At 39.5% G+C, this 15,921-nt stretch overlaps 1 protein-coding gene and 1 pseudogene across 1 annotated transcript; both read left to right on the top strand.

Annotated features, from left to right (window-relative positions):
- On the top strand, window positions 5,131-6,250 carry LOC110268239. The gene is made up of 3 exons (XM_021114135.1): window positions 5,131-5,669; window positions 5,779-5,983; window positions 6,138-6,250. The coding sequence occupies exons 1-3, from the start codon at window positions 5,424-5,426 to the stop codon at window positions 6,233-6,235; spliced, it is 549 nt and encodes a 182-aa protein (XP_020969794.1). The 5' UTR covers window positions 5,131-5,423; the 3' UTR covers window positions 6,236-6,250.
- LOC107620704 lies at window positions 6,955-8,737 on the top strand (annotated as a pseudogene).

The raw sequence follows: 15,921 nt of genomic DNA, 5'->3' as shown, positions 1-15,921 counted from the left end.
CTTGAGTTATCTAATTCCCTTGTTGATTGATAATTAGATGTTGCTAATTGATTTGGATACCACTAAAGCTAGTCTTTCCCTTGGGAGTTGGCTAGGACTTGAAGTTAAAAGTTAATTCATCTACTTGACTTTCCTCCATGGTTAGAGGTTAACTAAGTGGTAGCAATGGATAATTTGTGGTCACAATTGAGGAGGATAACTAGGATAGGACTTCTAGTTCTCACACCTTGCCAAGAGCTTTGTTAGTTGTTAGTTTATTTCCTTTGCCATTTATATTTCTTGCCTATTATTCCAAAAACCCCAAACAATACCTCATAACCAATAACAAGAACATTTGTTTGTAATTCCTAGGGAGAACGACCTGAGGTTCAATACTTCGGTTTATAAATTTAGGGGTTTGTTACTTGTGACAAACAATCTTTTGTATGAAAGGACTATTGTTGGATTAGAAACTATACTTGCAACGATAATTCAATTGTGAATTCTAGTTCTCAATAGTGAATTCTAGACCACACAAAATTCAACTTATCAAGTACGTCAATTGGCTTGATCAACATCAATCCATAAGTCCCAACCTAGCTACTAATTAACTTAGTAGTAGTGTAGAGTCAATGGTTATCAAATTGATCCCCGAGGGTTCTAGAATTATCAATTCAATGAAGCCCAAGGACTCAAGATCACTCAATCCCCTTAGCCTAGGCCAAGAGTAAAAAGAACTACTCAAAAACTAGAGAAAACATTTTAAGATCAACATAAAAGAAACATGGAAACATAAAATTGCATTAAAAGAAATCAAGATCCAACAATGGTTCATCAACATAAAAGAGAGCAAAACAAGAGATTAACAAGAGAAACTAAGAAGATTAAGACAATAGAACACTAAATTATAAAGAGAATTGAAATCAAAACAAGAATTGAAAGAGAAATTTGAGAGTGATTAACCTAACTTTATCCTAATTTCTATCCTAAATCTAGAGAGATGAGAGAGCCTCTCTCTCTAGAATTCTACCATAAAACATGATGAAAACTAAACTATGACTACTTGGTTCATTCCTCCTTCAATCCTTGGGGTCAATAGCATCAAAAATGAGTTGGATTGGGCCCAAAAATAGCTAGAAATCGCTGGCCACGATTTCACTTTTGTGAATCACGCTGATCCATCGGCGCGTACACGTACAGTGTGCGTACGCGTCCTTAAGCGCGAAGCAACTATGGCAAATTTTATATCATTTTGAATCCCTGGATGTTAGTTTCCAACACAACTAGAACCACCTCATTTGGACCTCTGCAGCTCAAGTTATGGTCGATTGAGTGTGAAGAGGTCAGGCTTGACAACTTTGCGATTCTTTCATTTCTTCATGAGTTCTCCCACTTTGCATGGTTTTCCTTTATTCCTTCAATCCAATCTTTGCCTTCTAAACCTGAAATCACTTAACAAACATATCAAGGCATCGAATTAAATTAAAGTGAGTTAAATTTAGCTATTTTAAGGCCTAAAAAGCATGTTTTCACAATTAAGCACAAATTTGGAGAGAATTACAAAATCATGCTATTTCATTGAATAAATGTAAGAAAAGTTGATAAAATCTTCCAAATTAAGCACAAGATAAACCACAAAACTGGGGTTTATCAAACCACCAACATACAGCCGGCCATAGAAGAAGCCATGCGTGTTTGGAGAAGAAGACAATAGGAAAGCAGAGATTCAGACGACAGAGCATCTCCGGAACCTCAACCTGTTCCTCATTTCTGAATCACAAGTATCATTCATTTCATGTTATTTACTTTTCATAAACAAAATCATTCATATCATTTGAATCTCCTGACTAATATTTACAGGATAACCATAGCTTGCTTCAAGCCGGCAATCTCCGCAAGATCGACCCTTACTCACGTAAGGTATTACCTGGACGACCCAGTGCACTTGCTGGTTAGTTGTACCGGAGTTGTGAAAAGTGTGATTACAATTTCGTGCACCAGGCTTCTCCGTCGACTTTTTTTGAAGAAAGTGACATCAATGTGAAGAGGAGGAAGATACGAACACTTTAATCGGTTCCAATTTTTTATGGGAGTTACGAATCACAAGAAATCAGGTTCAGAAGATTTTTGGTGCCATGGTTTCTCATTCTTCTCACTCACGACATTCTCTCTCTTTTTATTTCTTTTGTGGTTTCATTGAATGAGATGCAAATGATGATGATTAATGGTGATCATGATGACTAATATGGTTTGGTGACACATGGGGGTTGGGTGTTGCATTTTTGGGCTATTGAGTCAGCGATTCAAATTATAAATATCTTAAACGGATAATTATGAAAACTGCATATATTAAAACTCAAATAATAATATATAGGGTAAAATATATATAAGTTACTAATATAAATGATATTAATAATTAAATGATAAATGGTATATTATGGAGTATTAGCAACTCTAAGTCCATCAAAGAGTATCGATATTTACTTATATCGGTGGATATCGAACTTAATAATAATAATATTATTATTTCCTAAACTCTATTATAATTAGAGCAAGTGAAATAAATAAATAACATAATAATAAGATTATATTACTATTTATTTTACTTCGGAGTTGGAAGTTGACTCGACAAAATAAAACTAATTGCTGAAAATAACATCTTTCGAAAAACATCGTGTTGGCATAAAAATTTGGGTTATTACATATCTTGTGGGGTGTCTTCATTTTCAAAATCTACTACATCTTGGGGATTATCATGCCCCTCGTCATACTCGACAATCTTAGCAATCCTTTTAACTTGTCTGACCAATTGATCATATTTTAAATTACTATCAGTTGTAATAGGATTTAAAATGGTAGTCATTTGTTGTGTTAGCAAATTTACTAAATTATGATGGCTTTCACCTATGTATTGTCGAAAAAAAGCCATCAATCTTATACTATTCGATGTCAAACAACCTTGATAATCCTGACTCATGTTAGAAAAAAAGAATGATAGTTGGTTATTTACTGCAGCTAGGGTACTTCAAAATCGACTGGGAGGCACACAATTTTTCTCTACTAATGGTATTGTAGTTATAGGAGGAAGACCAAAATGGGGGCCACCTTGTAGTTACTAGTGATTGATTTTGCACTAGTGCAATTCTAGGTCATGGATTGCACCCAGGAGCCCCAGAATTTGCATTAAACTGGGCCATGCTTTCTCCAGAATTATTCCTAATTTTATTCATGACACTATGAAGATAAATAATTTTGACACAATAAACGAAAAACTGTCCTACCGGACGTGCCAATTTGTTATACAAATTTTTAGCAAATATTTGATCGTCAGTTCGATATCTATTATCTGGGAGCAAAAACTACTCTTTTGTGAGTACCAGTTTTATCATGCATCAAAGTCTTCCATTTTTTTCATGAACAAGAAGATATTTTTTGTTGTTTTCTTTTAAAGAGACTAAAGAAATAGAAATCAATTTAACTTGCAAATTGAAATAACTGAATGTAAAGTTTGCTGTAAATGCAAATAAAAGAAAATGATAACAAATTCTAAAATATAAAATGACAGAATCCAAATTTGAAATTAAAGTAAATTGCATAATTTTAAAGTGTAGAATTCAAAAGAACAATGAAAGAAATAATGGAAGGAGCCCAACAGAAAATGCACTCGTGATAGACTCAGAAAGTCGTTGGGGATGTGAGCGTGTGAGAGTATTTTCGGAAGAAGAATTCCAACCCTTTGCTCTTCGGTTGCTTCCCTATTTATAGACACATTTGACTAATCCTCTCTTGACACATCGCGATATACAGTTGTCTCGTCAATAGTCGTTTCCTCCAAAGACACTCCGCTCTCTACCATATCAACCTCCTCTCACTACCAGAAAATTAGTTATTACAGACGGATATTTCCGATGGATTTTATCCCACGGAAATACAAACGGAATTATAGAGGGATTTTTTGTCGGAAAACAAAAAAAATGAATTAGCATAAATTACAGACGGAAAAGAAAATCCGTCGATAATTCCGTCGGCAAAACTAATTTTTTTTTTCATGAAAAATGATTACAGACAGAAAATCTGTCTGTAATTAAATGAACAAAACACTGCGTTTTATTAAATTATTACAGACGGAAAATCCGTCTGTAATTTAAAATTTTCCGTCAAAAATATTAATATTTTAGGTTTATGATAGTTGGGGGTTAAGTTCATGCCCGAGCTCTGAAATCAAACCTAGCATTTCCCACAGCGCCACCGCCGACGAGCTTCTTCTTCTCCTTTCCTCACCCACAACGCCACCGCCGGCCACTCTAACCGCCGCAGCTACCTTCTTCTTCTCCTCTTCTTTAAACACTGAACCAGTAGAATACAACCCCTGTCTCTCTCGTTCTTTCTCGTTCGCAGAACAAAGCAAGCTCAAGCTCCACCACCGCCGCGCCTCTCTCTCCTTTTATCCCCCTCAGTTCTGGCTCGCATACCTTCGCGCAAGCCCTAGCTCCGTGGTGACCAAAATCGGTTCCACCGTCAGCCGTGGTTCCACCTCTCTCTTTCCCCTTGTTCGAACCGATAGGGTGCGTGAACTAGGGTTTTGGTTTTGTGGCAGTGGTTGTTCATCGGAGAGCCACTGGTGATGCTCCTATTATCAAGCATTCTAAATTCAAGGTGATCTTTGTAATGGTAGCATTATATTTTTCCCAGACTTCAACTCAAAATTCATATGATTTTTTTTTGCTTATCGTAATCGCTGTGCTTTCTCATTGCTTATTGTGATCTATGTGCTTTTTCAGTTTCTTTTTTAGTTTCTAATTCAAACTTTTGATTGAGGACTATGATTTGTTTGAATCTGAATTATAATTGTTTACAATATTTTGTCAGTATTAGTTTGGGTTAGCTACTTGACTCATCTTAATAGTTACACTGTAATTTGATGATCGACCTTCTATTCGAGTCTGCATTCATGATTTTCTTTGTGGAGGCGAACATATGTTGGATTATCTGTGAATTTTTTTTTTGTAATATAGTTTCTACATTATTGAAGCTATGTTAACTTCTTTTACATTCATTTCAGGATTGCAAAAGCTTTCCTTACTAAACACCTGTCGAATGGTAGAAAAGATGTGTTGGCTTGGTGTGGATGACAAAGGTGAGTACATATAATATATCTCTAACTCATACAATCTGCTATCTAATGTTATCCATTACATTTAGTGAGTGCTAGTAATGTATGATATATGTATTGAGTCAAAACGAAGAAACAGATAACAGGTGGCAATGTTTATGTTTGTATATATGTGTATAATATGAGGGCAAAACAAGGAAAATGTGGATCAATATCTATAAAATCACACACTCATGTGGAATATCATTGCTGATAATTGCTTTAGATTTTGTCCAGCATAATTGGTCTACTTTAATTCGATTTGGCCTATTTTTTGGTCTTGCTCTACTTCATGACTTCAGTTAATTCTTTTTCTGCATTAAAGGCTTTGGTAAGGAAAGCAGATCAGGAGGTAGTGGACATGCTCCCAAGGTCGGTTGAGATAGTGATTGGGGAAGTTGGCGATCCAGCAACCCTCAAGGCTGCTATAGAAGGCTGTAATAAAATAATCTATTGTGCTACTGCCCGCTCTACCATTACAGGTGATCTCTTCAGAGTTGATCATCTAGGAGTTTATAATCTCTGTAAAGCATTTCAGGTGTGACTCAATTCCTTAAAACCACTTCCCTTATGCCAAGGTGTTGCATGTATGCAAGCATGTCTTCTCTAATGTGGTTTATTTATCAGTGCTTATGTTTGATTTTCAGGATTACAACAATAAATTGGCCCAGTTGCATGCTGGTAAAAGCAGTAAAAGCAAGCTTGTGATTACCAAATTCAAATCTTTGTCTTCATTGGATGGTTGGGAAGTTCGACAAAGAACTTACTTCCAGGATGTAGTTGCCACAAAATATGATGGAGGGATGGATGCTAAGTTTGAGTTCACTGAGAATGGAGAGGCTGTTTTCTCAGGTATGGTGGATCTTAATGAATATTTTTAGCTAGGATTTTTGGCTGTATTGCTTACAAGAGAAGATTCATACGCTACTACTTTTAATGTAAACAGGGATTCCAAAAATTTTCCTTCAAGTTTTGACCCTATATATTCTTTTGTTGTTACTTTTAGGGTATGTCTTCACTAGAGGAGGGTTTGTGGAACTGTCCAAAAAGCTTTCTCTACCTCTAGGTTCCACTCTTGACAGGTACTGGATACCGAATAAATAATTATTTTGTTTTGTATTTCTGATTTGGATGAATAAATAATAATGAATTACTACCGAATAAAACCTCGACTACTGTTGGCCATTGGATGAAATAGCATCAATAAAAAATAATAAGTGCAAAAAAGCATTTTGTGGTGCAATAATAATGTAAAGATATATAATCCATTTACATTATCTTAGGTGACATGGAATTAAGTGGGATCTATATTACATGCGCTTTGTGAAATAATAATGTCAAATCTGTTATGGAACATTTATCATGAACAAATTAAAGTAGCTTTATATTGGTAATATATTAGCCAAAAAATACATACTATATAGATAGATGGTTTGCAAATTGTTTATGTTAACTGAATGGGAAAATATACACCTATCAATTACCAAGTGAATTACTAAAAGAGAATAGTGAAAAAGTTACTGCAGAGAGTAGTGAGGTAGCGAGGTATAGTCGTATATAGAGGGTGTGGCCCCTGGTGTCGCGTGTCCTCATCTAATGATTTTTATTTTTAAAAAGTGACAGTGATAATTTGATTAATACTGCTATAGTTAGAGATGAGGCGTGTTAATAACGCGCATGTACTTTTTTCAACTGAAATAAACCCAATCAAACTGACACTCATCGCTGTCCTGGTTTATTTTGAGCTGCTTCTAATAATCCAGCCCCATTTATTTTGAGCAGCAAAACTTAAAGTGGAGTGGTCTCTTCACTCTTTCTCTTGATGTATACATAAATATTTATTTATATATGTACTTTACGTATTTGGCGTATGGTCTACTTTAATTTGTACTCATAATATTACCCAACCTTTACTTCATATATACCCTCTCATAATAAAAATCAAAATGTACTCCAATATCTTCTATTTGTGTGTTACACTGCAGACTGGGCAAGAAACTAATTTTGTTCTAGTTTCATGTTCGGGATTAGGAATTGAACCTTCTAGACAGTAAGGTTACAAGGTTAGGTCAATTTTGGTGTTAAAGGAAAGATTGAATTAAGGTTAGGTAGTGAGTAACTGAGTAAGTGACCTGATGACAAATGCTCAATTTTGGTGTCAAATATTTTGAATGAACCTGCAGGTTTTCAGCTTTTATCAATATCCAAGAATCAAAATAAGGTCATGACTCATGAAAAATGCTCTTGCAACATCTGTCAGCGAAATATTACAAACTTTCGAATATACTTACCAACGAGAAAAGAATTGGGGTTTGAACATCAACAATATCATCAACTTCAGTGCTTGACACATAAGTAAATGCCCTATTCACTCGCTGCAAGAAAATGCCTCCATGTTCTCAATAGTGACACTTGTTCTCAGACTCTTTTACCTTCTCCATTATTTTCTTACACCTCATTCACTCTCTTTCGTTGCCACCTCTTCCTTCCATTCAGCTCACATAACTGTGTGTGTCAAAACACGCACACAGAGCCATCCTCTCTGCATCATCATCATCTTCTTCTTCTTCTTCAAATTCAGGTGATTACTATTTTCTTGCTTCATTTTCCTACTGCTTTTCTTTTTGTTCTTTGCTGTTTCATTTATGTTTCTTTTACCAAGATAATTGTTGGAATAGAAAAAAAAGAGTCGTTGTTCTGACCCTCTTTTTCATAATTATTATTATTATTATTATTATTATTATTATTATTATTATTATTATTATTATTATTATTATTATCATTTCTACTTGCTGATATTTGTAGATGTTTGGTTCCAGAGTTCAGTAATGGAAAAGAATCTCAGCCCCGTGATGCAGCAAGAGCTGGCAAATCTTGACAAAGATCCAGATAGTCGCAAATCTGCCATGAAAGCTTTGAAATCATATGTTAAGGATTTGGATTGCAAGGCCATTCCTGTGTTTCTTGCAAAAGTTTCTCAGACCAAAGAAACCGGCTCTTTGTCTGGTGAATTCACAATTTCACTCTATGAGGTTCTTGCTAGGGTTCATCAAGTCAAGATTGTCCCCATGATAGACAGCATTATGGTGTCCATAGTTCAGACCTTAGCTTCAAGTGCAGGGTCTTTCCCTCTTCACCAGGCTTGCTCGAAAGTGGTTCTGGCTATTGCCAGATATGGAATTGAACCCACAGCCCCGGAAGACAAAAAGAGACAAATTATTCATTCCATTTGCAAGCCTCTTTGTGATTCTCTCTCTAGCTCCCAAGATAGTTTAACTTCTGGTGCTGCACTTTGCCTAAAGGCCCTGGTTGATTCAGATAATTGGCGATTCGCTTCGAGTGAAATGGTCAATAGGGTTTGCCAGAATGTTGCTGTGGGCCTGTGGCATTGGAGGGAAAGTCCACTCAAACCAATGCTCACATGGGTTTGGTTATGTCGCTGGTGAAGCGCAATGCTCTGGTTGTTGAAGCCTATGCAAGGTTGCTCATACAATCTGGACTAAGGATGTATCAACACATTTTGTTGATGTATAGTTGCTATTTATTATTATAGTTGATGTATCAATACACTTTATTTATTTTTTGAATTATATTGGCTTCCTTGTTTATAATATTTTTCTTTTAGTTTGATAATACAATAAATTTGTTTATTTTTTGAAATATTATAAATGTTCGAATACAAGTTAGATAAAAAAATTTATTTATTAAATTTATATTTATTTTGTATGAAAAAGGGTGTATTTTGCTATGAAAAAATAAAAAAAAATTTACCTTACTCATGAATTTATAGACGGATTTTCTGTCTGTATTCAAAGTTTGAAAAATTCATTTGTAATTATCGACGGAAAATCCGTCAGAAAATCTGTCTGTAATTACAGACAAAAAATCTTTCGGAAAATCCGTCTGTAATTACAGACGGAAAATCTGTCGGAAAATTCATCTGTAATTACCGACAGAAAATCCGTCGAAAAGTTCGTCGTCTTAGGGAAATTGATGGAGAATTTACAGAGAAAAAATCCGTCGGTAACTGGTAAAAATCCGTAAAAAAAATCCGTCGGTAAATAATTTCCGACGAGGCTTTTACAGAGGGACAAAATCCGTCGGTAATTTCGTCGGTAACCAAAAATTCGTCTGTAATAAAGACTAAATCTGTCTATAAATCTGTCTGTATTAATCCATTTTCTAGTTGTGTCTTCGACCATATCCTTTTAATATGCCACAATTCCTTATTGATTTGATGCCTTGATACCAAAATATTCAAGCTTTTTGACGCTTCTCATCTATCTTTGATTGAATCTTTCTCGTCGACATCGATACCAAATGACAAGGACACACCTCTATCTTTGATCGAATATTTCTTGTCGATGTCTACACAAAATGACTTCAACCCAAATTTTATCGAGTAACAATTTTAATAGAGTACGTAGTTGAGTTCTTAACCGCTTCCAAAGAGGTTTCAATTTGTACTTGGAAGTTGATCGATAATGCAATATTTTTTGCACTTGGCAATCATTGAACTTTAAACTTATCGAATAGTGACTTGTCAAAGAGCTTAATAATATCTTGTCGAAAATATTATTTTTGATATAACATATATAAATATTAAATAAGATAAATTTGTTTTTTTGTCTTTTTAATATTTTCGGTATTTATAAATGATCTGCTTATGCAAATACAAATATGCATAGAAGGATAAATTCTTAGGCGGGATGTATGTTATCGAGAATTCACGTGCATATGAGATAGAGTACGATACCCGAAATAACGTAGAAACAATAAGAAAAGATGAATTGAAAACTAAGGAACAAGAAAGGAAAGTGATGAAAAGGGCGTGTGCAATAATATAGTAAGGGAAGAGTACAGTAGTAGTGAGTTGGAAAATTGATTGATTTCATGGATTAAGGAGCAGAAAGAGCGGGGAAGGAATACAAGATACTAGGCAGTCAAAGGAAGATTAACAGGCTGGAAACACGTGCATGCATGTCGACATTAGAGGAAGCTGTAGCGGCAATACACTGCCCGGTTGACCGCAGACAAAACGGTCACACACTTCCTCGTGCTTTGTCTCTTCCCATCCCCATGCCTGTCTCCTCTGCCATTTCTATCCTTCTCGCCTCTCCGTATTATATTCTTCTTGCACATCCCCCTCGTGCTTACAAGGTTAAGGATTGTGATTAACTTTTTAGTTGAAAGAATTGGAATAACAATCATCGAATTCAAACTCTTTTAATCGTAAATTTTTTTTTTATAGAATGTTATAAAATTTTGGGTTTTGATAACCTACATTCTAAAGTCACATTTTAAAGTACCATAAATAAAGGGTTAATCACAACAAATATTTTTAAAATATTTTAACATTGATAAAAATAATTCTCATTTTTTTTATTGTTAGTTGAATACTTTGTTAGTCGAAGAGTTTGTTAATTAAGGTGTTGTTAATTGAATTTTCAAAAATGTCGACTCGAGAAATAAATGTTGACAGAAGGGATCTCAAATTGATGTAGCTCATCGAAGAATAAAGTTGACAGACATATCAAGATTGATGATGTAATGCACAATGGCAGTTATTTAGCTTTGTATTTGGACACGAACAGTTATTTTTTGAATACTTTAGGAGTGACACGTGGCAGTATAAGATTAATCGGATTGGTGTATAAATTAATGATGCTAAAAAAAATAAAAGATTAAAATTGATCTTCAAAAAACATTCTCGAACACAGTGATACTCTAGTAAATTTTTAAGTCTACAACGAATTAATTTTTTATAAAATTTCTTCCATGTCTTTACATTTCTTTTTTCTAATTCTTGTAATTTCCATTCATGCAATTTATCTCTTTTTCACAAAGTCATTTTTCTTTTTTTTTTTTTTAATTTCGAATTGTCATTTTAATTCTAAAATCCTTCAAATTCATTGAAGGCACTTGTTTACTTTTCTTAATTTGAAGCATTTATCTCTCTTTAATTTCTTTCGTTCTCAATTTAAAGTTTGTTATTTCAATTTGCATTCCGTTTTTTCTTTTCCTTTCTCGTTGAATTCAAGTCCAAATTTTTAAAATTAGATCTTTGACAAATAAATAATTTGTTAAGATTTTGTGAATCTTAAATAAATTTTGTTAGATTTCTATTAAGATTTTTAATATTTTTATTTAATCTTTTATTTTTAACAATTAAATTAATAGAGATAAAAACTTAATGTTTGAATTTGAATTTATTTAATTCAGCTTTTAAAGCAACATTTTCTTCTTTAATTTCAAAGATTCACGCATGCACAAAAAAATAAATAAATAAATAAATAAAAATAATTTCCAATATAGTATAGGTCTTCCCTATATAAACTAATGTTTAATGTTTAATTACCTCTTCATGCGCCATAATCATATGCCTATGCCACGGTCATAAGGTAAAGTCATAACACAAACTAATTATTTCCTATCCTACCTATATATTACCTGCAAAATTATAGTATACTATCGAATACTTCATAGTGGCTAATTTTTTATATTGGGTTTTTATAGGTATTTTTCGTTAATATTATGATATTTTAGTATAATACAATGATATGAGATAAAAATAAAACGTTGAGTAGTGTTACGGCCTGGCCCAAACTCACGCGGATCAACCCGACCCGAGTTCTCGCCGGCCCAGTAATGCGCCCTCCACCCGACCCGGACACGCGTCTCGTACGGCTTGCACACAGCCGAAGGACAGCGCCCTTGAGGGTATGGGCCTGACCATTGAAGGGGCCCACTACTGACATGTATATAAGGGGGAGACTGGCTCTCCCCCCAAGGTACGTCACATTCTTACACCACCTCCTTTCCGCCTGCACATATCCTGACGAGAGCGTCGGAGTGTCTTTGCAGGTGGCACCCCCCCTCTACATACGAAGTGCTCGGGACCTCGCACACCCGGGACCAGGAAACCACGACCAGACGAGCCTCTCCACCATCCCAAGCGTTGACCTCAGGATCCTAACCCGAACCGTCCGGTACCCGACCTACCGAACATTGGCGCCGTCTGTGGGGAAGGTTCATGGATTTCGTGCTGGTCCAGACTGGGACAGGTTCCGAGGTAGCGCCTCCCATACTCGGGGGAGGCGCCGTCGCGACGGAATCCCGGCAACAGCAACGGTCGCCCCCGAGGGATGCGACACAGACTCACGAGAGACGCCCCTTCGGGGGGACGGGTGATAACCACGCCAGGATAATGCAAGAACTACGCCATAGAATGCAGGACTTAGAGCGCCGGCTAGCAGAAAGAGAGCGCGACCAACGCTCCCCAGAACGGAGCCCCACCCGTTCCCGTTCGAGGAGCCGCTCGAGGCGCACGCCGAGCCCCCAGTACGAGTCGGAGAGCACTGGGGGGCGAGTACGCCCCAGAAGGAGAAGTCGCGACCCCATCATCTACGCCCGACACGAAAGGCGGCGCACGTCGAACAGGGGCGACGAGGAAGCCCACCGCGAGAACAATGAGTCGAGAAGAACTACCCGAGGACCCGTCATAATAGGAGCGACCCCTTTCCACCGCTCTGTACTCGAGGTCCGACTACCAAAACACTTCGACAAACCGACAGACATGAAATATGATGGAACGCAAGACCCCCTGGAACACTTGACGGCCTTTGAGGCCAGGATGAACCTAGAAGGGGTGGGAGATGAGGTCAGATGCCGCGCCTTCCCAGTCACCTTAGCGGGCCCAGCAATACGGTGGTTTAACAACCTCCCGTCGGGTTGTGGCCGCCAATAAACGGCAGCCCGCCTACAACCAATCCCGGCACTTCGAAGCCAGAGAAAGACCAAAGGAACACGCCAGGGACGGCGGTCCGAGTAAACCCCCCAAACCGTTCCCCCGAGTTGGGAAGTTCACCAACTACACCCCCCTCACGGCATCGATCACTGAAGTTTACCAACAGATAGCAGAAAAGGGGATACTGTCGAAGCCCCGACCACTAAAGGACAGGACGGGAGGAAACAAGAACCTCTACTGCGAGTATCACAATGGTTACGGGCACAAGACCCAAGACTGCTTTGACCTAAAGGATGCCCTCGAGCAAGCTATCAGGGATGGGAAACTCGCCGACTTCTCCCACCTTATAAGGGAACCAAGGAGACGCAACCGGGACAACGACAACGAAGACAGATCCCGACCAACAAGACGACGACAAGAACCAGAGGGTGACGACCACGGTCTCACGGTGGTAAACGTGGTGACGGCCAGGAATACCGCCCCGAGGTCGAAATCGGCGCAGAAAAAAGATGCCAAGGTCCTAGCGGTCTCCACCTCACCTGTTAGAAGTCTTAAAGGTCTCCCACCTATCTCTTTCGGCCCGGAGGACCAATGGTTTGACGAGGTGCCGGAAAGTCCGCCCATGGTCATTACGGCTAGGGTCGGAACCGGCCTCGTCAAGCGAATCCTGGTAGACACGGGGGCAGACTCAAACATCATGTTCCGAAACGTTTTCGATGCCCTGGGATTGAGAGATTCCGACCTGACGACCCACCAGCACGGTGTGGTAGGGTTAGGAGACCACTTCATCAAGCCAGACGGAATCATCACACTCCCGACCTCTGTGGGACAAGGGCAGAGACGGAGAACAGTCATGGCAGACTTTGTAATATTACGAGATTCCACGGCTTATAACATCATCCTAGGGAGAAAGACCATTAACGACCTGGGGGCAGCTATCAGTACGAAACTACTGGTGATGAAGTTCATCACCGATGACGGATCCGTGGGATCCCTCCGGGGCGACTTGGAAACGGCGGTCGCTTGCGACCACGCCAGCCTTTCTCTCAGGAAAAAATCCAAGGAAGCGTCAGGGGTTTTCCTGGCCGACCTGGACGCCAGGGTAGACGACAAACCCAGACCAGAGCCAGAAGGAGACTTGGAGAAGTTCAGAGTCGGCGAGGAGCACGATAAGTTCACATTCATAAACAGAAACCTCCCGCACGAAATAAAGGAGCCTTTGATGGAAATGATCAGGGCTAACGCCGACCTCTTCGCCTGGACGTCTGCCGACATGCCAGGGATAGACCCCCAGCTCATGTCGCATCACCTGGCCGTTAAGGCAGGAGCCAAACCAGTGGCCCAGAGAAGGAGGAAAATGTCGCAGGAAAGGGCGGACGAAGTAGCCAAGCAAACGGCCAGCCTCTTAGAAGCGGGATTCATCCGGGAACTGGATTACTCGACCTGGTTGTCAAATGTGGTTCTAGTTAAAAAACACAACGGGAGGTGGAGAATGTGCGTGGACTACTCTGACCTCAACAAGGCTTGTCCCAAGGACTGCTACCCCCTACCTAATATCGATGCGCTTGTCGACGCGGCGGCAGGGTACAGATACCTGAGCTTCATGGATGCCTACTCAGGGTACAATCAGATACCGATGCACCGACCCGACGAGGAAAAAACGGCGTTCATAACGCCAGGGGGCATCTATTGTTACAAGGTAATGCCATTTGGTCTAAAAAATGCAGGAGCCACATACCAAAGGTTGATAAATAAGACGACCCTGAGCGGCGTTCAGTTGACCTTCCAATGTCATCTCACGCTCAAGAAGCCGGGCCACGGTCTCATCGGACGCCTTCAACCTCTCCGCAACAAACGACGACTTCTCCTCAGCAGCATTAAGCTTTCCCCCCATCTCGGACAGCTGACCCTGGAGGAGTTCAACTTGAGCCTTAAAGTCATTGTTCGCCTTAACAGAAGACTCAAGCTTCCTCCGAAGCGCCTCCATACCAGATAACTCAAACTTGGCCTTCTGAGCTATCACGGCCCCACGAAGCAAGGTGCGATACATCCACCTCGCCTGCCCGGACAGCTCGGTTGCATGAAAATGCTCTTCTGTCCCGGGTATCAGTTGGGAGTCAATGAACTTGGAAGCATCAAAATTCCTCTCCATTACGGTAAGGGCCCCTTCCGGGCTGGAAGACATCTTTCGCTTCTTGGGAGTGTGGATAAGCTCCACGTCACTATCCGGATGAGGGGTGAGAGTCACGTGCCCGTCAGCGCCCCCTCCCTCATGGACAGGAGAAGCCTGACCCCTTGCGGCCTGTTTTCCCGACGTTTCGGTTTCCCGGACAGGAGAAGCCTGACCCTCTTTCTCCCCTGAAGGACCCTCTGACTTGCCGACGCCCTTCTCTTCGGCATTCTCGTCATCACTTACCTCAAAAAAGGGATTCTCAAGATTCTCAAGACCGGTCACGGTGGCAGACATTTCCACTGCAACAAACAACAAGCACGACTAGTCGTTAGATCGGAAAGAGAAAAAACAATGACAAACATAGGCAAACAAGGAAAACAACTGACAAACATAGGCAAACAAGGAAAACAACTCACGAATATAGCTCCTGGCGGCCTCCCATTCACCCATAAGAAGATGGGGGTTCACGGGGTTCTTTTCAAAGATAGCAAGAAGGACGTTCGCTATCTGCTTATCTACAGCCGACAACCTTTTGTACGACACTTTAACAAAAGGATTCGACCCCGCGCCAAAGCTCCAGTAAGTCTGGATGAGACGCTCCCCCTCTAACGACAACCAGAAGGGGTGACGACCTTTGACGGGACGAACCTTGAAATACTTATCCTTAAAACCATGGTAGGAGTCCTCAAAAAGGCTAAAAATCTTCCTACCCTGGGCAGCACGAAAAGAAAGGAACCCTTTTCTCGCCTTCCCCTGTTTGGAAGGGTTGGTAAGGTTGAAATAAAAGAGAAAAATGTCCACCGACGCCGGTAGCTCCAAGTACTCGCAGACCATCTCGAAGCAGCGGATCGAAGCCCAGCTGTTCGGATG

This window comes from Arachis ipaensis, chromosome B10, assembly GCF_000816755.2.
Source record: "Arachis ipaensis cultivar K30076 chromosome B10, Araip1.1, whole genome shotgun sequence".
Classification (NCBI taxonomy): domain Eukaryota; kingdom Viridiplantae; phylum Streptophyta; class Magnoliopsida; order Fabales; family Fabaceae; genus Arachis; species Arachis ipaensis.
Note: the sequence above shows the minus strand (reverse complement) of the source record. Positions and strands in the feature narration are given on the sequence as shown.

Coding starts and splice junctions, on each gene's coding strand:
- LOC110268239 (XM_021114135.1), top strand. CDS start 5,424: ATGACTTCAGTTAATTCTTTTTCTGCATTAAAGGCTTTGGTAAGGAAA. Junction 5,670..5,778: donor ATCTCTGTAAAGCATTTCAG/GTGTGACTCAAT, acceptor TTTGATTTTCAG/GATTACAACAATAAATTGGC. Junction 5,984..6,137: donor TGGAGAGGCTGTTTTCTCAG/GTATGGTGGATC, acceptor TGTTACTTTTAG/GGTATGTCTTCACTAGAGGA.